The sequence below is a fragment of the Papilio polytes genome, unplaced genomic scaffold (assembly GCF_000836215.1).
Source record: "Papilio polytes unplaced genomic scaffold, Ppol_1.0 DF820700.1, whole genome shotgun sequence".
Classification (NCBI taxonomy): domain Eukaryota; kingdom Metazoa; phylum Arthropoda; class Insecta; order Lepidoptera; family Papilionidae; genus Papilio; species Papilio polytes.
The window spans coordinates 104,842-131,477 of record NW_013528504.1 but is presented as its reverse complement, the minus strand read 5'-3'; the positions used below and the strand labels follow the sequence as shown (position 1 = coordinate 131,477).

At 33.9% G+C, this 26,636-nt stretch overlaps 1 protein-coding gene across 1 annotated transcript; it reads left to right on the top strand.

The window, feature by feature from the left end:
* Positions 1-872: 872 nt before the first annotated feature.
* LOC106110284 (hemicentin-1-like) lies at positions 873-26,636 on the top strand. The gene is made up of 17 exons (XM_013292049.1): positions 873-1,082; positions 6,022-6,163; positions 7,641-7,849; positions 13,672-13,782; positions 16,624-16,830; positions 17,510-17,655; positions 18,147-18,297; positions 20,560-20,690; positions 21,295-21,454; positions 23,112-23,273; positions 23,428-23,562; positions 23,848-24,030; positions 24,128-24,289; positions 24,449-24,703; positions 24,786-24,857; positions 25,439-25,515; positions 25,843-26,636. Exons 1-17 carry the CDS (start codon positions 992-994, stop codon positions 26,164-26,166), a joined length of 2,718 nt encoding a protein of 905 aa, XP_013147503.1. The 5' UTR covers positions 873-991; the 3' UTR covers positions 26,167-26,636.

The following is a 26,636-nucleotide window of genomic DNA, read 5'->3' as shown; positions in this document are numbered from 1 at the left end:
TATTCAATAATAAAAATAAGATAAACTAAATCGTGTTACAGTTTTGTCACACAATTTATGGATTGTAATCGTATGGCCACGTCACAGTTAAATAAAATAAATAAATAATAAAAACAATAATACTATGAAGCCGCTCTTCATATAATCGTCATACACATACACTTAAATAGTATTTTTTGTGACTGAATAGCCACTGTTTGCCTTGAAGAGGCATTTACAGATTCAGTTGGCTTGAGGTGGCCGAGAGCAGATGGCGCTTAGCCTAAACCTACGTAAAGTTTGCACAACATAAACTATCTCTATTTAATTTTATACTTATTTTACACGTATAAAAAAATTAATTTAATGTAACAAAAATCATCATCCACTTGCCCTTATCCCTTGCGGATAAGGGCAAATCATTTTATCATCTTTAATGTAACAAAAATGACCGGTGCAAAGACATACGCTAATAGAATGTTGAAAATATACATGTGTAGAACGAATATAACGTCAAAGTTCTGACACGGGACAGAACATTTTGCCCTTTTAACTCGAATTCTGACATTTTAATTAGATTATAAAGTGGACGATGTCATTTAGTAATTATAACAATACAAAAATGCCCAAATGTATGTAAATTGTATTAAAAACTTTAGTCAGCATTTAGTAAATTAAGCAGACAATTTATTAGTTAAAATAATCACATAGCAATAACTTAATCATATAAATTATAATATTCATATTATATTAGTGTTACCACATTTTAGCAATAATTACTAAATTATTTACTTATTTAAACATACCCTCAGTAATTACTAAAATATTTACATCTACATATCATCTTTATATTTCACCCTTCATTTTTACATGTGTTTTTAAGACTGGCTATGTCTGAAAAACAAACGAAAACGTTAGAGTAAAATAAACTCTTGAAATGAAATCGAAAATAAAATAAAACAAGACAAAAATGTGAGTTGAATATCCAGTGTCATGTGAAACTGTGTAAGAAATGAATTTAATAAAGTGGATACAGTTGGTCTTCATAGTGGCGACCTGCGGTGCAGAGGAAGGGGAGTGGAGTGAAGACGCCGAGGATTTAGGTAAGAACTTTCAGAATGTCAATTAAAACATGATCGAGTAAACTATACCCAATCTAAACATCACTTGTTTTTCAACCTTAATGTACCCCGAAACATGTTTCTTACATTATCAGCCCTCATTTTCACATTTATTTATTTATTTACTGGATTTCGTCCGTGACTCCGTTCGCGTGTAATTAAAAAACATAAAAGTGAGTGTGTGTTCTTTCAGACTCTCTTCTACATTTACAACAAATTTCATCACAATCCGTTCAGCCGTTTAGGCTACAAACCCTAACAAAAATCTATCCAACCATCTAAACTTTCGCATTTATAATGTTAGTATGATAAAGTAAAGTATAATTAAATACATTTTGCACAAATATAATAAAAGGCATACTAAAAATAAGCTGCATGATTTGCGCAAGGGCGGACTTATTGCTATCTGTAATCGTATTTATGGATTTTTTTATTATAACAATGTAACACGTATAAAAAGTGCATTGAATTATTTGCGTTACAGTTTCATATGATCTATTAATTTACCAAGGATTTCAAAACTATACGTGTGCTATACGAACAGAGTACACATGCACTGAGGAAATAATATACTAAACCAGGGGATGATAGAGGATAATATGCTACTTACCTAATTAATGCCTGCCTTACCTCCTTCAGGTGCCTGGTCTTTGTCGTGTTCTTTATCGAACAATAGAAATAAAACTTCAAATACTAAAGTAACTAACCTAACCTAACGTCCCTATCCCAAAAATATGCTAGGGGAACGAGAGGGTGACATAAAGCCGTCCATTATAAAAAAAATACTATTAGTCCATTATCTATCTATAACTTTAACTAGGAATTATTAACTACCAGTGTTTTTCTTCCATATCTAATTTAAAATAGACGAAATTCAAGTTACAATTTCATTTCAACCGTAATATTGTTTCATCTGGAAAAATACGTGTGCATTTTACTCTCCTGCGCTAATTTTTGTTTCCAACTGCGATTTTATTTTGTAATCTGTTGAGAATTGCGTTAGTATGCATTTGCTCAGTTTGATTGGAACGTTTTATATGGCCACGGGGTGCAAATAAATTGGCTTGCTAGTTAATAAATTTAATCTCATTTGATTTTCCATACGTAATTGAGCAATATGCATTAAATAATTTGAACAGAATTCATATTTACATATTTAGGTTACTTTTGTTTATATTGAACTTATTTAGCCCGCGACTTCGTCCGCGTCGAATTATAAAATACAAAAGTAAGTAGCCTATACGTTCTTCCATACTATCCTCTACATCTTTACCAAATTATATCGAAATCCGTTTAGCCCTTTAGGCTGCAAACTAACAAACATTCATCCATCTTTTACAGTGGTAGTGCCCGCTTTAACATCATAGCACGAATGGGCCGGCACGCCCGGTGTAATACCACGACCACACAGAAGACAGGCGTGAAATGGAAACAATTCCGTGTTTCGTCTGATGAGTGTGGTGCCGGAGACCTAATTTAAGTCCCTTTCTCTTTACCACCCTTTTCTTGTAAAGAGAGGTTGGGAAGAGGAAGTGGATTTGACAGTGGAGAAGATGCATAGGAAGGGGAAATACCCTCTTTATGTGCGTCTCCTCTTCCGTCGGATAAGGGTAGGCAACGCATCTATGTCTATGGGCAGCGGTCGCTTCGCCACTTTGGCGATTTCAGGTGGCCGCTTGCTCGTTTGCCACCTTATGTTACAAAAAAAATCCATCTAAACTTACGCATTTATAATATAGTATTAGTATGATAGTAGATTAGAATTCGTTTCACTTAAGTAACAATAAGGTTGGTATTAAAAGGAAAATTGTGAATGAATTCGCATTTTTGTTCAGCAATACTTTTCATATTAGCGTTTAAGCCTTTCCTAGAATACTTCTTTGCTGGTCATTATAGAATTTTATTGGCTTATTGGAATTTACAGTCATGGAGAAACTGGGACATGGATGAGATTAGTGACTTACTAAAGGTGACATAAGGAGTATAAGCAACAAACATGTATACGTAGAATTGTTAGAAAATACTACAAAGCTTTATAATTTGATAATATAATTAATTGAAATGTCTGAAATTGTTACTTGGCAGTGTTATTAAAAAAAAAAACGTTCGATTTAGTTACATAATTTTAAATTAAAAACAAAAAAAGTACAAAAAAGTGATGTCCAATTAAGAGTGTTAACGCATGAGTGGTTCAGTTCGGGCTCCAATTTTATTGAACGATTAATTTTATTGCAAAATTTTCTGGACAGCGGAACAAATGGAAAACGATAGTCATTCGACAATGTTAGACCGGCCTTTTGTGGTTGCGCGTTCGACGGATGTTTTCACTGTTCAATGAAATTAAGGAACATGGAGGAGAAAAGCAAGTGTACAATATTACGCTAAATGAAATGTTAAATCATTTAATTAAAATGTTACAATGTTCAATGTTACATCTAGCTAATCATGAAATACATACAATACATTTACAGTGGTAGTGCCCGCTTTAACATCTTAGCACGAATGGGCCGGCACGCCCGGTGTAATACCACGACCACACAGAAGACAGGCGTGAAATGGAAACAATTCCGTGTTTCGTCTGATGAGTGTGGTGCCGGAGGCCTAATTTAAGTCCCTTTCTCTTTACCACCCTTTTCTTATAAAGAGAGGTTGGGAAGAGGAAGTGGATTTGACGGTGGAGGAGATGCATAGGAAGGGGAAATATCCTCTTTATGTGCGTCTCCTCCTCCGTCGGATAAGGGTAGGCAACGCATCTGCAATTGCGGATGTCTGTGGGCAGCGGTCGCTTCGCCATTTTGGCGATTTCAGGTGGCCGCTTGCTCGTTTGCCACCTTATGTTATAAAAAAAAAAAAAGAAATATATTTTAAACTATTTGATCCTTTCATATGTTCTTTCACCGTAATGTTATTATGTAAAAGTTTAGATAGATGGATAGATGTTTGTTAGTTTACCGCCTAAACGGCTAAAGGGATCTCGATGAATTTTGGCATATCGAGCAAAGTCTGGACGAAAACATAGGCTGCTTACTTTTTTTCTTTTAATACGGGAACGGAGTCGCGGGTGAAAACTAGTGTATAAAATAAACTACCACTATTTTCTAACATACTCGTAACATGAATCCGAAGCGAAGCGCATATTTGTATGCGTACGGCCGTTGTCTTCTAGAACAATAATGTAATGCATAGCTGTTTAGCGGGCTCAGAGCCGCGCATGTGATGACTAGGTCAGGCCCGCTCGCTACGTGTCTTCACAATAATTTTATTAATATTACTCCCTCAAGCCTGTCACGCGCGCAACCACCCCTCGTATTTCTTCAAGGCGACACAAAAAATATAATATATTGTGAGAACGACGCATAAAAGCTACTTTTTATAACAACGGGAAGAAATTAACGCCATTATTGTCATTTAGTGTACATTCTTGTTTTTATGAGACCACAAAAACAGTGAGTTTATACAAAGTTACATAAGATGTTATAATAATTAATTTCTGGCTTGTTTTTGTCAAAACACAGTAGTGTTTTGCACGTATGTCGAAATTCTCTGCCAAATAAATATTTTTCTAACATCTAAACAAATAAAAGGGCCTGATTACAAGCTTCATTTCTTTACCCTTATCTTAACGGCGGGAAGCTGCGGTACGCAAGCATCTGATAAGAATTTCTTTTTCTTACATGCTTGTCTATTTCACTTTTTTCGTCAAATTACACGCTTTTTCTGAGTGTGGTACAATTTTTATTTAATGAAAGTAACAAATTACAAGACAGTTTACCTGCAGCGTTATTTAACTGAAGTATTCTTATCTACTTAATATTGGGATTCGAAATTCTAGCATTTGCTGCTGATTGCAGTTGACCAGAATAAAGTTAGTACCAGTACTAAACGTTCAAATCGCAAATCGGTCATTTTTATCAGGTTTTGAGAAGGGTTTAAGAAAAAGGTTTAAAATGTATCCGACGTTCTTACGGTGAAGGAAAAACATAGTGCTGCAACCTGCACACATCGGCGAAGAAATTCAAAGATATGTGTGAAGTCAAACAACCAGCAGTGAGCCAGCGTGGTTGACTAAGGTCTAGTCACCCTAACTTAGGGTAGGCTTCGAGCTCATCAGTAGACTGTTGACGATGGTGATGATTTAAAAACTGACATATCTCTTCAACTCCCTGCATCATAAGATCAAGGGATTGAATTGTTTTTAAGCATAAAATTAAACACTAAAAATAACCAAACCAAATAATCCGTCTCAATTTGGTTGGTCTCATTCGCGGGTAAATTGAAATTTCCCCACTAAGCATGACTGATGGCCTGTATTACTTGGCCTCAAGACGGTGACAGTTACGCCCTAAGAAAAGAAGATTATTTCATGCGGTGCCGCTGCAGTACATTTAATATTACAGCTATTTATTTTCATACTCTTTTACTCTCCCCGGTGTGGAAGAAAGCTAAGATCCTTAACGCTATAGAAATAAAATAAAAAACGTCCTTTATGTTCTTTGCAAAGTCGAATGCTGAACGTTGTACGTAAATGTATTAAGATTATTTAGTGGTTTACATTACTTTCAGTACTTAATAGTTAGCGGGCGTACACCTTTGACTTAACTATGGTACAAATGTTTTGCGATTGTCGATTGTTTCGCAGCCCATTCAACTGTTTAGTTGCACAACCTAAAAATCGAGTGGTGTGCGCAGTTCCATATCAGATCATAGGCATAAAAGCGTGACTAAACAGTTGTGCGATTTATTAGTTAAAGATGTGGACGCGCTAATAGTCTATTTTTATTATAGGATACACGTCATTTTTGTATTTAATATGAAATTTTAGTCCATTATGCTTGTCCTTGCAAGAGAACCGATTAATCAATAAATTTAAGAAATAATTACCAACATCAGTGGAGTAAGTAAATATCTTTTTTGTCCACAGTATCCACGGTGGACGTAGACGCAGTGCTAGGCCGTACGGCTGGCCTTCCGTGTGACGTCACGCCTGATGCTGCCGAGGACCGCGTCTACATGGTGCTCTGGTTCCGCGCAGGCAAGGTTACTGGTGGAAAACCTATATACAGGTACGTGATACCTTTATTACAGTAGGTTTACACTGCCCACACACTACAAAAATATAGTTTACAACTTTGAAATCATAGTAAAAATAATTCATGTGTGTTGATATTATGTATTTCTTCATCTTTTATATCTAGTTAACCCTGACTTGGTTTAGCTACGTAAAGGTGTTTTGTCAGATAATGTTCACTGCTAAATAAACATTTTTCTTAAACATCATAAACAAAAATTTCTTCGTTTATTTCGAAAAATATCACCAATACAAAGTTATTTTATAGTCTTAACTATTGGCTTACAAAAGAGAATTTAATGTAACCTGTTGCTTATACAGCGTGAGAGCAAATTATTTAATTTAGAATCAGAAAATTTAATTCAATTATAAATTACATAATTGAAATAAATTTACAAGTTACAAAACATTAGAACATCTAACAGCTGTCAATGCAGTGTACTTATTATCAACATATAATTGTTAAAATACTTTGTTATAATTTACATTACAATAAAATAGATAAATTAAGGAACCTTTTCGAACAGATTTTCTTGTATATTTCATAGCGTTTCATAGTCGTATACAGTAAAACTCGCCTAATGTTGTACAATCAATAAGGTTTTACGCATTAGGCGTGGTTCCTCCCCGACGCTCGGACTAAATGTACCTTTAATATTTCTATGCCAAGTCTATCATTATAACGCATATTTCTTACGTTATATGTATTTAAAACTATTTTTAGTGGTTCAATATATATGTGTAATGGGGAACAGATGCAACATTAAATTGTTACGTAAATGTCATTTCTTTAGAAAATAACCATGTAAATTCTAAAAAACATTTAATTTTTAAAATGTTATTTCAAATAATTTACATCTCTACTATAAAATATATTTAAATTAATTGAGATCGGCCTTAAGAAGGCGATGAATCTATTAACAAAGTTTTCAAGGAGTTGATAAAAATAATATAACCTATATTATGTAAGTATTAAAAAACATCTAAATAATACGCCATGTGATAAATATGAAGAGTATATTTATTTGTCTGTTTATAATAGTAATAATTTCTCCTGAAACATCGCCAGTAATAACAATGTCTAATTCACTTCATTTGTTCTGGTTATCGAGCGGCAGTTTGTTCGGTAAATCAATCCGCCATTTTTGTCGGTCCCGTCCTCGTGTTTCATATTTACCTCGACATTAGTACAAATGTTATTTGTTTAGGGACTTAGCTGCAAAGGAAAAATAAAGGTTCTTTGAACCGTCACTTGGATTAACCGTTTTGTAAGTTACGTAATGAATCGAATTCGGAAAATCTATTCTGAGCTTTCTAAATTTGTTTATGCTGCGCGAAGTGTTCAAACTTTTAACTTGATTCTCTTTATATTGCCTGTTAAAATAATAAGTAATTATAAAAAAGAGATAAATATAAATTAAACCTAAAAAAATAACCTAACATAGATAAAACAACAGATTATCCGTTTCCAGTTTCGACGTTCGCGGTCGTTCATTCGACAAGGCGTTGCAGTGGTCTGACCCGAACGTGTTCGGTCCGCGTGCTTACTTCGTGACCGTGGCCCGACCCGCTGTACTCACGCTTGACACGGTACAACTTGACGACGAAGGAGTGTACAGATGTCGGGTCGACTTCAAGAACTCACCTACTAGGAACTTTCAAATAAGATTAACAGTTATCGGTAAGTTATTTATTCAAGATAAAAAAATTGCATTGATTATTTTTTTCATACTTAAGTCTATTTCTGTAAATAAATACATTGGCAAAGCATCAGATTAAGTTAAGCATATGAAAAGTTGCCGAGAACATTATCCAAGCATTCCTTTATTCTATGTACCTAAGATAGTAAGTTCTCGGTTCTCTATTACAATACTGTATACGAGCCACGTAAGAAAATCCTGAATCTTACGTAAACGGCAATGTTCGTTGCGGCCTATTCGATTGCCGAACAATTTTAACTCGTAAAATCTATTCCATCCCCTGAATAAGAGAACCTTATCTAAAAAGGCAGCCTTTCAGTGGCTTTCGTCTAGCTAGCGATGCAAAACAAAGCTTTGTTGGAGCTCCTTTGAATTTTCGGTAAGGAAAATGAGAGGTTATATACGACCACAGTTTCCTTCAAAGAAGCTCGAGAGTGTTATTACAATAATATACAGCAATATTACGTCTGAAGGAACAATGTTGCCGTAACAAAAAAAGTCAACGAGCAAGCACAAAATACTAGGCAATAAATTGTCATATACATAAGAGTTCAGGGCTACAAGAGTTAGGTTAGGTATAGTAGAATTTCATTTAATCTCAGCAGGGAAAAAGACAGGTTATTGATGATGACGCATATTGAAAAAGCTTGTTTCAAACTGTATAAACCTGTATACAGGATGTTTCTTAACGGACGGATCAACGGTTTTGTGGAATGAGAGAACCTCAATAGTTATCGTCTAGGCAGATTTTTTCAAAACTTTGAATAAATTTAAAAGTATAAAAAGTCAAAAAAAAAATTTGCCTTTAAATGATAGGTATTGAGGTCCTCTACCTCCAAAAAGCCGTTGATCCCTCCGTTAAGAATCATCCTGTATATCACTTTCACTAAGAAAAAAATAGTTCTAACATTTAAAATAATGTCGTGACAACGTGTTTACAAATCCATATTAAGAAATCTCCACAATAAAGCTGAGTAAAAATATATGTTTAAGTATGGTGTATTTTAAGTACAACAAATTTAATTCAAATATTTAGAATTAGAAAATAATTAGTGTAATTCTTGAAACATGTCGGCCCACTTTGCTTGGCTATAAAATTTATTATGTTTGCACTATCTACACGTGTTTATCGCGGAATTTTAAAATGTAAACGAGCTACGCCCCGGGGGACTAGTGGTGTGCTGGGTACATTTTATTTCTGATATTTAAGCTATTTTAAATGTACTTTATATTTTGTTAATAGTTATTATTGTTTGTTTTATTATAGTACTATGTTAACTTAAGTTAGCTAATTTTTATATTTACATTTGATATAAATTTAACGAGATAAAAATACATTTTAATTAAAAAATAAACTACTCTTTCGACTTTACATGATAAGCTTACTTTTTATTAACACAGTATTTATAAAATAATATTGATAATTATATGTCCGTATCAACTATTTCAAACTATACACTCAAAGGCCGGCAACGTATCTGTAGTTCCTCTGGTGTTGCGGATGTCCATGGGCGTCGTTGACCACCTTGGTGTTAACGCCGCTCGTTTTTTTAAAAAAAACTATTCGATAAAACTAAGAGTACAATAATCTATAACTGTGATCTCTGTTACAAAATAACATGTCTAACATCCGCAGAGTGAATAAAGTAATTTGTTTCAGCCTGTAATTCATGTGTAGAGACCTACGTACGTCCCCGCTCAGCGTACTTCCGTTAGCAATACTTTGCTAGGTAGGGTTTTGAGTTAAGTGAAGCAATAAGTAACGGTTAAGTGGGGGCTTGGTGCGGTATTTTGTAAGCATAAGTCATCGGCCAGGTAGTGTTCTACACCAAGTATACTCTACTTACATATTTAATAGTGTAGTTATGTAGAGTTTTAACTATTTGTAAGTTATAAGTAAGAAAAAATATTTTTTTATGTGTGTAATTTGGTAACTTTTCAATCAGTAAAACTTTGTTTTAAATTATTTATTTAGTTATTTAATTGGTTTAACAAACATTTAAGTCATGTATGTACATTCTTGGGTAGATTTATTTGACGCAAATGCATACTCTATTCTGTACTTCCGAAGTTAATCTACGCTATGAAAAAGTATTAAAAACAGACTAAAACGCAAAAACATAAACAACTTAATAAAAACAAACCGTTTCAAACGTGACAATTAAAATAAACGCAACGACAAAATACTTTTGAAATGACGAAATTCTCGAAAAAGTTTCAACACTGGAAGCGGAGACGATAAGAATATAAAAAGCAGCCGTAGCTGAGACGTGCGAAGAAAACGCCCGCCTGAATTAATAAGTATAACACGAAATTTGAATTTAATGAAACAAGTTAGCAGTGAGCAGCTGAGAGCGGGTATTGATCCCTTCTTATAAGAAATGAGCTGACGAACATTGAAACTTACTTTCAATTATTCAAACAGATTTCGTACGAACCTTATACATTTTACATTTCTCGCTTATTCTCGAACAATACAGCAAATAATTTTACAATAAGTACATTTATATGTCTGGAATATTACATTAACAAGATATATGTAAGAAACAAATATGATTGCTATTTCAAATGTTTTATCTCAAAACAATATTTAATTTTATCTGTAATCTAAACTATAGCTGGTATTGATTAATCTAGACTAGTCTCTTAGTATTAAATTCTCCAACTTTCAAGAGTTCTGTGAATAGGTAGTGTAAGTTAATATTTTTTTTTATTGAAAATATAACAAGAAACAAACTAAAAAATATGCACAAATATGGCCCCGCAAAAACCATATAATTGGTTTGTCCGCGGGTGCGCTGGTTACAATTTACAATACAACATATGTAGAGTGTCGTAGTGATGTAGGATAGTTTTATGACATGTTTTTTTTTGTAAAATTATATAAAATACATACATAATATACTGTATATAAATAAAATATTCTATTCAAGGGCTATTATCAAAAAGGTTGCTTTCCGAACGTTTAACAAATAGTTTGAATTTAGAATTTAGATTTGCTATTTGGCAAACTACTTTTCCGCTCTTAATTCCTATATATATTCTAGGTAACTGATAGTCTTTAACGCGTGTGTCATGTCATCTACGAGTATACTAATATAATAAAGCGTAAACACACTACTATGTAGCGTAGGATGTCAGCGACCACAGCATATTTTCAATACTTATTTCTCTAATAAAAACCTCTATACTTACGACTTCATTAGGCTATACATTTTTACGCTATTTAACATAGGGGAGAAATAAATTGGGAAAGGGACCGTAAACTACAAGTTGCTAACATCAAGGATGCAAGGTTGCCATGGTTTGTAATGTTCATTTCGACATTTGCAATTGATAATTTGACAAATGTAAACGAGAAAATACAATTTTCATTTCATGCGGATGAAGCTGCACGGGAACAGATACTACTATACTACATAACACCGCGTAACTATACTCGTACGCGCAGCATAGTAATTGAATTGCGACTTTCTGCCTTGATGGTTCAAAGATTTCGGTAATACATCAAGTAAGCATGAATCATCGAAAACGTAACGGTATTATTTAGTATTGTTGTAATATTATTTAAATACATTCCGACCGATTTAGTCAGTTTTCACTTCCGAGACCAAACTTCACAACTCGGCTCCGAGTTAATGCATAATTCAGAAGCCATAATTTCGCTTGTAATCTAAGCTGTACGCTTTATCGCTACATCAAACCCTTGTTAGGCACTTCGACGTCGCCTTCGTGATGAATTGACCATGAGATTTATTAAAATTGTACACAATTATATTAATTTTATCTAACCAATTTTAGAACTGCTTTTAGTTAAATGTAAACAGAAATACAGATTAGCGTTTTGATTTCCTCGACTGAAATTATTATATGAAAACCAATTGTAAAGTTACATTTTCCTTGAAACTTAAAACAAATATTATTTTAGTAATTGTATTGTTTATTTTTTGAAACATTTATTTTCAAAACTATTCTTTACATTACCAAAAGATTTAAATTTTTAGATTTCCCATACTTTAGTATTTCGACTTTTCTTTGTGTAATATTTTTTATAAAATATCTATCTTTCAAGACTAATAGTTCTATTTGTTTGTAAACCCTTAATTCGACGGAGTTTTTTTTTATAATATAAGGTGACAAACGAGTAAGCGGCCACCTGAATCCACCGAAATGGAAATTCACCGCTGCCCATAAACATCCGCAATTGCAGATGCATTGCCTACCCTTAATAGTCGGAGGAATGGCCGCACATAAAGAGGACATTTCCCCTTCGTATACGCCCCCTCCACCGTCAAATCCACTTTGCCTTCCTACCTTTCCTCTTAAGAAAATGGTGGAAAGGGAAATGGACTAAAATTAGGCCTCCGGCACCAAACTCATCAGCCGAATTGCTTCCACTTCACGCCTGTTTTCTGTTAGTCGTGGTATTACACCGGGCGAGCCGGCCCATTCGTTCGAAGATGTTAAAGCGGGCTCTACCACTGTTAAAAGGAGTTTTTTTTTTTAAAAACAAAATCTGATCTCTTTAGTAGTCATACTTTTGGATATGATAGATGAATGTGGTGAATGCATGAAATATTTTTTGTTAATTAGTTGTTCGTCACACTGAATACATCGAATTAAAGGTTAATAGATATATCCAATCTATATACTATGATAATAAAGCGTAAACACACTTCTTTGTTGCCTAAGATGTCAGCAATTACAGCATATTTTTGAATAATTCTTTTCTTAATAAAAAGCCCTACACTTACGTCACGCTTTAGGCTATATATTTTCACGCCATTAAACTCAGGGGGTAAATATTTTGGATAAAAAACCCAATGTAGGAAAGTGATCATAAGTTACTGCCAACATCAAAGAAGCAAAGTTGCCATGCTTTGTCATCATGTCATGTCATTTTGACATTCACAATTGATTATTTGACAAATGTAAACAATCAAATCTTCATAATTTCATGCGGATGAAGCCGCAGGGGAACAGCTAGTTTCTTATATGTACAAATTTAATCAAAGAGTGTTCTTATAACCAAATACGGGTAAAATATTTATAATCGAGGAAAATATATAACATAACTATTTTAGTAAAATCCCTTTTTATTCAATACATATAACCCTTTTCAAGATGGGAACGATACGGAAATCCCATTGTGTTTCTATACAATGCTGAATTATTCAATTGCTTACACGATAGTACATAATGTCGAAGGGCTTGGCAGCGGTATGTAAGAGTACAAAAGCATTTACAAGTAATAGGCGACCCGTCGTAAGCAATTCTTGTCCTTTAGTTGGGACGGAGGCTGTACGATATTACGATTCCCACACTCTACCTCACTTACGTTATGTTTTTTTAAGATTAAAATCTAATATACAATGGAGAGCCAATTTGTAGGGTTCAATTTTTTTTTGTTAGTATAACATATTATAAAAACATGATTTTTAAATACCAAAACATTACATTACGTAAAACGAAGTATAGGACAAGGATATCAAACCCGTTGGGCATAAGTCGAACTCAATGACTAGCGCTCTGTTCTCAATGTTAAAGAAGGGTCACAATTTTCTAGTTTCCTGTAGGTTTTACATATTTTGTGAGTGAACCGATAGCAGACTCGGAAATAGCTACACGAGGTGCTAATTTTAGTATTTTAAATAAAAAAAATCTCTTGAGTCTCTGACTTACATACTGGCATTTAATTAACAAAATACAATTTCCTTATTTTATATGGGCTATAGCGTTGTGGCAAGCGCTCTTTCCTACTTACTCATTGTTTTCTGTTTTAATGTTATTAATTTTGTTTCAGTTCCACCACATCAACTCATTCTGTACGATAAGTCGGGGAGAGACGTGTCAGGTGTAGTCGGACCATTGGAGGAAGGAAATGAATTAGTTCTAATCTGTGAAGTAAGAGGAGGTAAGACTATTTACTTATACTTCATACAAATATTAAATGCGAAAGTTTTGTCCATAACGGTTTAACTAATCTCGATAAAATTAGGAACAGATGACCTAGTCAGATGGAACAAATAGGCCACTTAATAATTTCTTTAATTCCGCGCAGACGAATTTGCAGACAAAACCTATTGAATAAAATAGTGAAATCTAGAATAGTTTACCTATTCGCGTTCCGAAATCATTACTTTAATTATTAAATAGCTTTCGCCCTCGATTCCGTCCGCGTGGAATAAAAAAAAAACAAAAGTCAGTAGCCTCTGTTCTTTCAGAGTATACTCTACAGCTATGTCAAGTTTCATCGAGATAAGTCAGCAGTTTAGGCTACAAACTAACACACTATCTAAACTTTCTTATTTATAGTAGTAAGATACCAATCGTTGATAAAAGTAGAAAACTATTGCATACACTATTCCCCTCTGGTATATCTCAAATCAAAAGGACATCAGTCAGGATGTACCATAACTTATTCCCAACAGGGAAATGAGAAATTAAACCGATTACTTTGATATATTGCTCTTAAACTTGCCGATAAGTCACACAGCGAGATCGGCACCAAATGGTACCCGATGTAAAGTTATCCATCGCCCCGAGATACGATAGCAAAGGGGGTGCGGACCGGGGGAGGGGAACTCCGAATCAAACACAAAATTAGACTGGAAGTGGCATCCAGAACTTTTCACAATTTCATTGTAATTTATGATTTAAAGTTCGCGCAATAAAACGAGATCCCGGTAACCTTATACTTTTATCTTCGTCGCGGATTCTGTAAAAGTTTCGCTCTGTAATTACTATTCTTAGCACATAGTTTAATTACTTAAAACTCTGCATGCTTGGTTTTTATTAGTTTTTTTTATATCGCACGACAATAGAATGTTGAATATAATATAGTGAACGAAGCGCGCTAAGGTCGCAAAATGAAATACTTTCTTTGAATTCGATATAAAAGTAGTGTAACCGAAATGTTTTTGTAAACTCGTCGCTTTTGTCCATGTTAGCTCTCTATTAACTTATTGTGCATTATTCTATGAATATACCAATAACAAAGAGTAAAAATAGGTCTCTGAAACAATTTACTATATATAAATTTAAAACCACTATCAAATATACCGAAATAAAATCGTACAAGAGTTTAAAAAGATTATTTAGACCAGAAAATCTGATATCCCGCAACATATTATAGTTTAAATATAATTGTATTTAGTTATTTCGTTGAAAATTCGCAAGACGATAGCTCCATCAAATTAGATCTTATCAAATCCTCTTGGATCAATCGCAGATAACTAATAATAATTCTCTGAAATCTATCCACGAATATAGCTGTAATAAGAAATAGATAACTATCATATATTTAACGGCCAATAAAATGAAGATAAAAGTGTATGTCTCAAACAAAATGATTCATCGATGATTTAAGACTGCATAGAATTTTTAAACAGTTTACGAAGATCTTATAAAATACTAGCTTTCGCCCGCGACTCCATCCACGCGGAATTAAAAAAAAAAGTGAGTATCCAGACTACCCTCTACATCTGTACCAAATTTCATCGAAATCCGTTCAGTTGCTATGCTTACAAACTCTCACAAACATCCATCAATCCATCTAAACTTTGGCATTTATAATATTAATATGATTTATTGATAAATTTAAATAACTATTCTAGATATTTAGGTTCATGTAATAATCGTAGGAAGGCCTAGTCAGCCTCTGATGTAACGTTATTAAAACCGAAGCCGCCGAGACATGTCTGTTAAACTCGCTCGTAAACTATCCCACCTTATTTGACTCTAAGTTAAATTATTGCGTAAATCTTGGTGTAATTTTGAATATAATATAAAGGGAATGTTCTTGATTCAGTTCATGTTAAAATAAACCTACTCGTATACACGCAATGTTATCTGAAGGATTAAATTTGATGAGAAGCAGAACTATAGGCTTTTCAAGTATTTGTACTTGTATTAATACTTAAATATAAACACAGGGTTTTATCTTACTTTAAACCCCATGTTAAATAGAAATCAATTACGTCACAAAAAATCAGCAAACATCAAGTTAGTAATTACGTGGAAATATTTAGCATATCGAAATATATTGTACTAAATTCACATATTAGTATTTCTTTACAGACACTGAAATACAAATAAAAATGTAATATCATAACAATTATGTACGTATATCTAAATACATAGCTTGTAACTCATAAGTAGTTGATATAGAAGCGGGAATGAAGTTGGAATGTCCATCCCTTGTAAGTGTTTCTCAAGTTGTGTACTGTCCAATCCTACGCCACTAAGAGATCTATTACCTCATAACTTACATAACATGAAATCAAAACCAAAGTAACAACATACATTTCACCACAACAAATTGTTTTGATATTTCCAAGAAACTGTTTCAAACTATTGTTCGATTACGTCCCTGGATATGAGGCAATTTCTGTAGGTTGCATTCAATCGCTTAGTGAAAATCGGTCTTATAATTCTTAACCATTAAAAGCCTGATTTTTAAATCAAATTAAAAAATATATAAGTGTACCATTTACTGTCTTTAACAATGGGGAAAGTAATAAAAATCAAAACGAGATTTTGAAATATTGCCCTTCTAACTTGTTGCCGAAAAATCCATACCACCAAATACTTTCGTGATCGGCTCCGTTTTGTTAACTAACTTAAAAATTATCAGTCAAAGGTAACATGCAAACAGTAATATTAAAATAAAATCGATTGTTATTGCCCAATACGATTTATAACCCCGATATCAAATCTGAAACTTTAGGTATTTAAGAGTTAACTCTTCTTCTAGGACGACCAGCGCCAACGGTAATTTGGCTGATAGATGGTACGCCAGCACCGCAATACATTGGCGAGAAGACGGATACACACGTGGTGGTGAACCGATTGGAGTTGCCGCATATCAAACGGACACATTTGAATACGACGTTCAAATGTCGTGCTTCTAACACGAATCTCGTCAGTCCACAAGAGAAGATGGTCAGACTGGAAATGAATTGTATGTACCGTTTTAATTTATTTTCGAGAAATATTTTCATTATATGTATTACTGTTGGTCATTATAAATGAATGGTGGAGTTCATGAAATTGAATGATGAATTGAACAAACGTGTATTATGTGAGCCGATAATTTCTAATAATAACTGCACTAAATATCTGTATAATGTTAAAAAAATACTTTTTCCATTTATCCGGTTCTATTCCTAGTATTTCCTTGGATATAAATAAACTGTGTATACAGGACCACTGAAATTTCTAAGTGAATTCTTTGAGTAAATTAAGTTGTAAGCCCTTGGGGTTGTTGTCGACCAACATTTGACGTTTGATTAAACTTTAACTAGGAAACTTGGAGAAACAATCTTAAGGACGAGGCCACTTTATTTCAGTCTCAAAACGAAATAAAAACCTTACGTTTCTTACGAAAAATACGTGGGTAGAAGTAACATTTCACTAATACGTTTCATTAACCTATTAATTGCTTGATTCTATCCAAAGTTTTGTTTATAAATACCTTATATTTTTCAATTCTGACCTTTAAAGGACTAAAATTAATAAAATTATTATTTTCTTACTTTGATTTTCCTAAGTATTTAAGAAAAATAAATAAATTACCAAGTGTTAAGAAACAATCGACCTATACTATTTTACTAGCAATTAAAATGCATTATTGTTTTTAGTGAAACCAACTTTAGTTGAAATTCTAAATAAGCCAACGACATTATCATCTGAGAAATATGTCAGTCTGCTCTGCGTATCGGAAGGAAGTCGACCGCCTGCTCAGCTCACTTGGTACAAGAACAACAGGAAATTTAAAAGAGGAAAGGTAAATGTTACTTAAAAAGTCATACTAATATTATAAATGCGAAAACGATGGATGTTTGTTTGGCTGAACGGATTTCGATGAAATTTTGTATAGATGTGGAGAATGTAGAGGATAGGAAGAACACATAGGCGGACGGAGTTGCGGGCGACACCTAGTAGTTCATAGTTTAAGTTTGTATTTCTGCAACTTTAGATAATATTAAAGATACACATTTTATTACTTAACACATTGTATGCCACTAAGAAATATTTGCATATAAGTGAACTCGACAAATCCAAGGCATTGAAGTGTTATGATTCTAAAATAATCTCTAGGAAGACTTTGTACAGTGTACGTAATATTCTTGATACTGGTTTTGACAAGTTGATATGCTGAAATAAAGTTAAAAATAAAAGTTAGTTATTTGTATCTCAATTATTTTAAGAAATACGGTCACATACAAATATCAGCTTGATATTATCATTGTTTTTAACCAGGTAGTTTTATTGCAGGTGGTAGAAGGTGCTAACGACACATGGGTAAGCAGTAACCTACAGTTCATGCCGATGCCCGAAGATGATGGCCTGTACCTAAAATGCCAAGCGGACAACAGCGCTATGCCCGGACAGAGTATTGAAGATGCGTTTAAGTTAGATGTTGTTTGTAAGTAAAATTGATTTAAGTAAACATAATTAAATTCGATTTGTGTTACAGTTCCATGATGTATTGCATTAAAACCTTGTGAAGCTAGCTTGTTTTGTTAAGAAACCATTGTAAACCTTAAAATCGTATTTTAGTATGAATCTGTTTTAGGTTATTTTGTATCGATTGGTAAATTAAGCTTATTTCAAATTATAACCTAATTCAAATATCTAAAACATTCACACACTTCAAGTATTACACTTTCAAGAAATGTTGGAAGGAATATTGTTACAAAATAAGCAATAAAGGAGCTCAGCTTAACCAGTTTGCACATCTTTAGCGGCGTTAAGCTTAATTATCGTTAGTACTTAGCACTTCCCGCGTAGCAACGGTCTCTTGTCGCTACGAGCACCACTCTACGGAGACATTCGCATGGGGATTTGATTGTAAGGATTATGTTCTGCTCCCTTATGACTTTATATTTCAACGTTTATACTTCGACTTCTTAGTCTTGATACTTTTTGAAATAACGTTTGTACTGTAGATGATAAAAACTTATAACTCATTTGTATAAGCATAAGACATCCATTGCAAAACACAATTCATGGTATAGTTCCACACTTGAACACGCTTAATGTCCTTAGTGAAGACTAAATTTATTTTGAACGACTGATATCAATTAATCAACTCTAAATGCGGACTGCCAGAGTAACTAGTTTATAACTAGTGTACTATAAGTTTGACATATTTCATACCAAACGTTTTAAGTACAGGTCATAATTTGTCCAACATCCTTGTTGGCTTATCACAACTGTGTATATTTACTTTAATATTCACCCTCGTCGTTGCGGAATTCAACTAACTACGCAAATAAAGACAAATTATTTCACTGTTTAACTCATTATAACATTTAATGTAAAACATTAAACATATCACAAACATTTCAGATCAAAATGTGTAACAAAATAACAGACAGATCCTTGAAACTTTAACATTTACCCATTTCATGTTACTCCTTTTTGAACAAACAAATTTGAAACATATTCAAAGGGTCGTCCAGCGAAACTTTATTAAAACGTATAAGCCAACAAGAGAAACACGAAATGTAATTAAAATCTTTTTACTTATGTTGCATTCTCTTTATGCTAACAGTTAACGTCCGTTGGACTTCCTAAAAACTAATTCAAACTACAGCCGTCGACTGTTTCTGCCGTACTGCTCGCCGCTCTCGGATGAATTTCATAATGCTCTCACATAAATTAAATAAGGTTCATATATTTCCATATACTTTCCTAACATTCGCTGATAAGATGTAATAAAAATTATAAAACTAACACTTTCAGGCGCCATCGACTAGATAACTTCAGTAACTAAGAATATACAGAGACATTTTAATATTAACATGTAATTGTATTTACGAGTAAATGGTAATATATTTAAAGCTACTGTTATCTAATATATTTAAATTATAATGATAATTCTACACAAATAAGGCACTTAGAATTATCATTCAGTGATAACGGAGAACCTTCCATTCTCTAACAACAAGGGAAATTAATTTTCGAAAATAAATAAATTCTATTTACTTCTGCTCAACGAACCGTAACGCATTTAAAACGTTGAGAATAACCCCGCTCGGTGCGCGAATCGTTTCGGCAACAATTTAAACGCGAGCCGTCGTAAATGTTTATTTCGGGGATGAACGTTCCCCCTGTAACGGTCCGACATCGTTATAGGTCTTTAATGGCCAATAAAGTGTCAACACGTGCTTTCCGCCGCAGATAACCGCTTTACCTGAGTGTTTAACCAGACACCGAATTCGACGTCCCATTTCAAGTCATTTACCCCCAGTGGGTAATCACTCAGTTTATATAACGCACCACAAATCAAATCTGAATCAAATAAAGTACAATTTTTGTTATTAGTAAACCGCATATTAAACAAGATTAATATTTTAATGTATTACAGAAAAACGATTGTGCAATCGCGTCCTCATGCTCGTCCCCTAAGGGCGACATGTATAGTACTCAGCGGTCTCTAACGTATGTTCGCAATGCAGAAATAAAATACATAATCCGCACTACACGTATAATTATTTATAATATTGTTATACTGCTATTACAATTCTATAGAAGCAAAAAGTAAAAAGAAATCATGTTATAATGCGTTTTAATAATTATGTCTTTCTTATTTGATAATTTCACGGCTGTAAATGTGTCTGTTTGTTTACCCGTGAGTAAATTAATGTGTAATTTGTGTGTATTTGTCGCAACCTTGTCACAGACCCGCCTGTTGTGTCATTGTCACTGGGCAGCACGCTCAACCCTCACGACATCAAAGAGGGCGACGACGTGTATTTCGAGTGTTCAGTGCGTGCCAACCCGAGGGAACATCGCATCACGTGGTATCATAATGTGAGTTATTTTATTCTGTAGTTACATATTTATGTTGTAATACAAATGTTTGTATGTATTAAAATAACTCAAAAACTACTGGGCTTATTAAAAAAACATTATTAAAAAGCTACGTTATCAGTGATTTACATAGGCTATATTTTGTACTATATACGAATTCCAAGTGGACGAAGTCACGAGCAACAGCTATTATTGTATAAAAGTGTAGCTAGCTATGATTTTTATTTTTTATTTTCTTGTAATTTTTTTTGTATTAGTTATTATAAATTACCATAGATTTAGAACATACTATAGAAGAATACAGAGTCTACTTTTGAAGTGTTTTTTTTATTCCACATGGAAGTCGCAGACAAAAGGCATTCATAAATGCGAACGTATATTTTACTAGCCATGAATTTACGTCTTATCACTTGTAGTATATAGATATGTTGATCTTTCTTATATCATCATCATCATCAGCTTATCTTTGTCCCGACGGAGGCTCTGTATAGTTTGTGATGCTTTTCCATACATCTCTATCCGCTGTCATATCTGAATTCACTTCTTAAGCGTATGGTCTTTCAAACTATAAACGATTCTGGACTTCAATAAAGTTTGTTTTCAGGATAAGGCAGTGTTACATAACGTGATAGCGGGCGTGATAGTGAGCACGAAGTCCCTCGCGCTGCAGAAGGTGAGCCGCGACCACGGCGGAGACTACTCGTGCCGTGCAACCAACGCGCTTGGCGAGACCGCCAGCCAGACTACGCACCTCAGTATACAATGTTAGTGACTTTTTTATTAAAAAATAAACAGGGTTTTGACCAAGCACCTAAAGTACTCGGTTCGCTAATTCACACGAGACACAGCTTATCACAAGAGATGTGTTCAATACTAAAAATGTTTTTTGTATGATAATAAGATCTGTTAAAGGTGTCACTTGTTTTTTTTTGTTTAAATGGCCAGTCTGAAAAAAAGGTTGTTCCAAAGAGTAATTATACAATTAAATTACTCTTGTTTTTTGATAAATCTACACTGATTACACCATCAATGTTATGTTTGTAAACACAATAAATCATACAACTCGGACTGAAAGAAAGTTAGCGTTCATCGAAAACAGATCAATCATAATTATAGAAATGTAGTTTGTTATATAAACTGCTTCCATCTACGGGGATTCGTTTTATGTCAATAATAATCAATGTTATAACAGAGGTTATCACGAATATTCGTTAGAACATTTTCGTAACGTCATCGATAAAATTTGTAACAAAGTACACAAAGAAATCTTATACAAATTTTGTCGACGTTACGAATACATTTTCGCAACTGTCACGGAATATTCGTGATAGACCCTCTGCTAGGTTAGAAAATGCCGTGACAATGATTCAGTATTGTGAGTGTAAACGTACATCAATCATTCGCTGAGAGCGTCCCCGAAATTTATATCCACCGAGTTTCTGTGACGAGCCAATTGACGACAAATTTACCTTCTATTGAATTCCTTTTCACATAATACTGAATTTATTTATTCCATTATTGTGCACATATCTTACTAAGCGACGGAACTAGTAAAGTTTATCGTTTACTGTGTTCACATTCCATTAATCTCATTACTTCTTTACATTGTAGGTTTTGAAAAATGCTATTCTATCTAACAATATAGATAAATAATTGAACACATCTAGTAAACATATTAGATTGCGATAAATGTAACCCTTAAAGTAAAGAGTAAAGCAAGCAAACGTGTAAATTTTTAAGAAACACGCGAAACTTCACAGCGAAGTTTTCTAAGTAGGCACCTAAATGAATCATGTCTTGCTAGGTTCACAGAGAGCAGAGCTGTAGGACACAAAAGTACTGCAATGGTTTTAACACACACTCTGAGACAAATCTAGCATAAAAAGTTGATGACGTTACGAACACCCTGTCTCAAATTTTCCTACACTATTTTAACACATTCATCCGATAGTAATACTGCACTTTCTACTGTTCTATGTCACTGAACTTTACCAGTGAAGAACAGTATAGCGATAAAATGAATATATCATCTAACTTTCTTGTTATGATTTAACGAACAGAGTTCACACCCTCGCTTTTGCTTTATAATTTCTAAAACCTTTTTGTAAAGCGGATGCAGTGATTATAGCGACGCATAAATTGCATTAAACCGTATCTCGTCTTTCTAATTAATATGTGTATGAGTGTTTTTTGTATTAAATTTATTTTATTTTCTAAACGTTTTTAACAAGGCCAGTAAATTACTAAATAACAACATTGAATATGTACAATTATAGGGTTGTTTGAATTTTTATCCAACTTGAAATTTCCGACTTCGTTGCTGACGAATGCTTCAATCTAAAACCAAAGATTAACTCTTGTCATCTGACTGTGTTAAAATAATAAGTGGCTATTTAAATTCCAACAAATCTGTGTTGATAGATGCTCCAGTTTGTGCTCTCTCTTCGCCGCAAGTGCTCGGCGCACAACTGGACGAGACACTCAGAGTTCGTTGCTCAGTCAAAGCGAACCCGCCCGATGTTACCTTCTTCTGGCAGTTTAACAATAGCGGAGAAAGTCTTGATGTCGCACCTGCTAAATTTGGTAAGTTACGTAAAATATCAGCCATGTTTCAAATAGTTAAGATATATTTATGATATAAATGTTAACGGATTAGATTGCTGATGGTTTAAGCCACAAACAAATCGCTAAAAATATTATACAGATAGAATATCTATGTAACATTTTATTGCAACAGGAATAACAAACGGTAGCACAAGCGAATTAAGTTACAAGCCGCAGAGCGAACGTGACTACGGCACGCTCAGTTGTCGCGGCAGCAACTCCGTCGGTCGGCAACTCGAACCTTGTGTGTTCCAGATAGTTCCTGCCAGTAAGCTATCTATAGTCTCATATCTTATTACCATGACTCTATTTTATACGCTTTGAATATTTCTCAGTAAATATAGTTGAATTCATAAGTACTTTATAATGTATTTATTTGTTCTCAACTGTACCACTTCTGAGAACACTTATATCTCTGGGTCTAAACGCAACATATCTAATGTTATAGGTACACATATTACCAAAGGTAAAACTATTAGACAAATAAATAAAATACAATCAATTTTTCAAACATATTCATTTCAATGTAAGTTAATCCACGGTTTTATTTCAGCACGACCGTCTCCGCCGCGCAACTGTTCATTAAAAACTAGCAACAACACAGAAGGAGACAGCAATTTACTGCAGGTTTACTGTGTGGCGGGCTACGACGGTGGTCTGCCACAGTCCTTTGTACTGGAAGCATTAGATCCTGTTACAGGGAAAACTCGATATACTGAATCTGTCGCGGAGTCAGGTGAATATAAAACTTCTAGATTCAACGAAGATACAGATACAATAAGATCAGTATTAAAACATTCAACAATATTACTTATATTTGACCTTTCTTTTAGATGGTATGGCTTCATTTTGGTTAGACGTAACACATGTATCGACAGGAAATGATAACGATGCAGCGACTTTTAATATTCTGATCTATGCTAAGAATTTGAAAGGTGAATCGGAACGGACACTTCTAGAAAACATTGCATTCAATGACGCAGCTAAACATACAGGTAAAAGAATATTTTAAACATTAACTTTGTACTTCTCTCTCTCTCTCTTTCTTTCTTCATAACATCACATCTAAATTCACAGAATTCACCCATAGTTTTTACTCTGTAACATTGATTTCCTAAGAAAACTTCATATTGACTAACATTTATTTTATTTAGATGGAAAAAGTGCTATGGGGAATATAACCATGGGGGTGGTAGTCGCCGCAGCGTTGGGGGCGACTCTAGCAATAGGTAGTATAGCGTTAGGAGCCGTATGCTCCCGTCGTCGTCGTTCTCATCCCCCACACAAACATCCTCCGGGAGATATGCTGGAACTAAGCGACGGTGGACGCAGATACGTGGTCGCTTACACCATAAAGCCATCAGAAGCCAAGACTCCAGATCCACAACCTGATATTTTGAATGCTTCTGGTATGTCACATCTTATCTTATCTTAGTATTTTTAATTCATGTCGAAAATATGCTAAAAAGGAGATGTTCATATTTTTAACAGATGTTGAAAATCAGCCTCCGCCACAAAAAGTGTTAGAAGCTGAAGAATGGCCTACCATAAAGGAAGTTCGAAGTAAGTTAAAACAAACATTATTCTTTAATAATATTTAATAGATGCCAGCTGAAAACCACCGCAGAAACGGCCTGCGCCGTCTCTGCATTAGCTGAGCTTGCCGCCGTTTGCCACATTTTCTTTTTTACTAGCTTTAAGGTTGATATAAAAGATTTCATTTGTAGCTTGTTTTGTGGCAATAAAAGTCCTATTTTTTTATTTATTTATAAATTTTTATAATGTGGATGTTAGAAGAAAAAAAGGAGAAACTAAAAATGAAAACCACACACGTAAAACAAATCCATTGAAATCAGTAAACGGCACATAACATCTGTCATGAAGGTAGAAATAGCACTCACCTTCGCCGCAAAGCGAATCGTAAAACAGCATTTAAAGTTGCTGCTAACAATTTCATTAGAGCCAGCAGTGGGAACAAAATCAATTTTCTCGCGTACTGTGGAATTTAAGGCAAACGCCTAGTACAATGTTTGCTATTCTAGAATACCGGCGATGATTAAATTTTCTTTATTACCTCTTCTAGTATAACATTGTTGAGGAAACTAAAAAATTTAAAATAGACATTAAAACATTAATTTTTTTAGGTGATTGGGAAAATTCAGGGCCAGTGTTTTCAGCAGAAGACCTGGCTATGCTAGATTCTACAGTACATTCTCAACAGGTAAATCATAATGTGATTAATTTTAGTTATCTACCCTCTTATACTCGTACTTCATATTAAAATACACACTAGGTGATGCTTGCAACTTCTGAGATACATGAGCGTCATCCAGTAAAAGTTGCTATAAAACCAGACCAGCTATTTCGCATATCGAAAAAACAGTCAGACAGACAGAAAAAATTTAATAACGGTTTATTGTTATACACAAATGATTTAATTAATTATATAATAATCGTGAATTAACCTTTTAAAATACACACAACAGTAAATTATAGAAACTGCTATTTATCCTGCAGGTAATAAATATTAACTACTATTTCTTTACAGCTCACGCCAAGTAACGAATTAGTAACAAATAATAGACAAGAAGATGTGATCAATCAAAACTTACCGTTGGAGTTTTCTAATAATTATAGGCCTAGTTTCATAGCTACAAACAGTCCGACATTAGGTAGCCCTAATTTTGTATGTCCCAATGGTAATGGGAGTCCAACGTTCGAGAACCATCCACGAATGAGTATCACTGGACCTTCATTAAGTTCAGGAAGCTTAACTTGTTCAACGTTACAAAGAAATAAGGGCAAAACAGTGCCGAGGAGAAGAGAACACGTTTTAGCAGAAAATTTACCAGGACCTGAAAGTTGTGTGTAAATAAACTTTATATGCCAATATGCATTTATTTTTATATTCTAAGTCTGTAAATCTAATCCTTCCTAAAATAATGTGTATTTCCCATGAATTTCTTTTGAGCAGACAGTAAACTGTACCAAAACAATGAAGAAATGCCATGATGTTTCATAACCAGAAAATTAATTCGAAGTATTATATTGTATTGTATTTTTTTTATTCCTAACGAAGACAATAAATAATTTGCCAAACTGTTTAAGTAATTCCCAAGGACGTTTCTTTTTTTTATGTCAATGTAAATTATGTCTGTGTAAGATCGAGCCCACACCTCTGATTGAACTATCGCACAACCGTTTAGTCTCTGTTTCGAGAGCTATTACGGAGATGCGCACACTATTGAATCTTTTGTGCAACTTAACAGTTAATTTGCTAAGAAACAATCGACAATCGCTCAGGTGTGCGATATTTTAGTTAAAGGTGTGCGCCCGCTCTAA

Excerpts from the sequence above, each read along its gene's own strand:
- LOC106110284 (XM_013292049.1), top strand. The coding sequence starts at position 992 with ATGAATTTAATAAAGTGGATACAGTTGGTCTTCATAGTGGCGACCTGC. Across the intron at positions 21,455-23,111 it reads TACGCACCTCAGTATACAAT|ATGCTCCAGTTTGTGCTCTC; the intron begins GTTAGTGACTTT and ends CTGTGTTGATAG. Across the intron at positions 24,031-24,127 it reads TGAATCTGTCGCGGAGTCAG|ATGGTATGGCTTCATTTTGG; the intron begins GTGAATATAAAA and ends CCTTTCTTTTAG.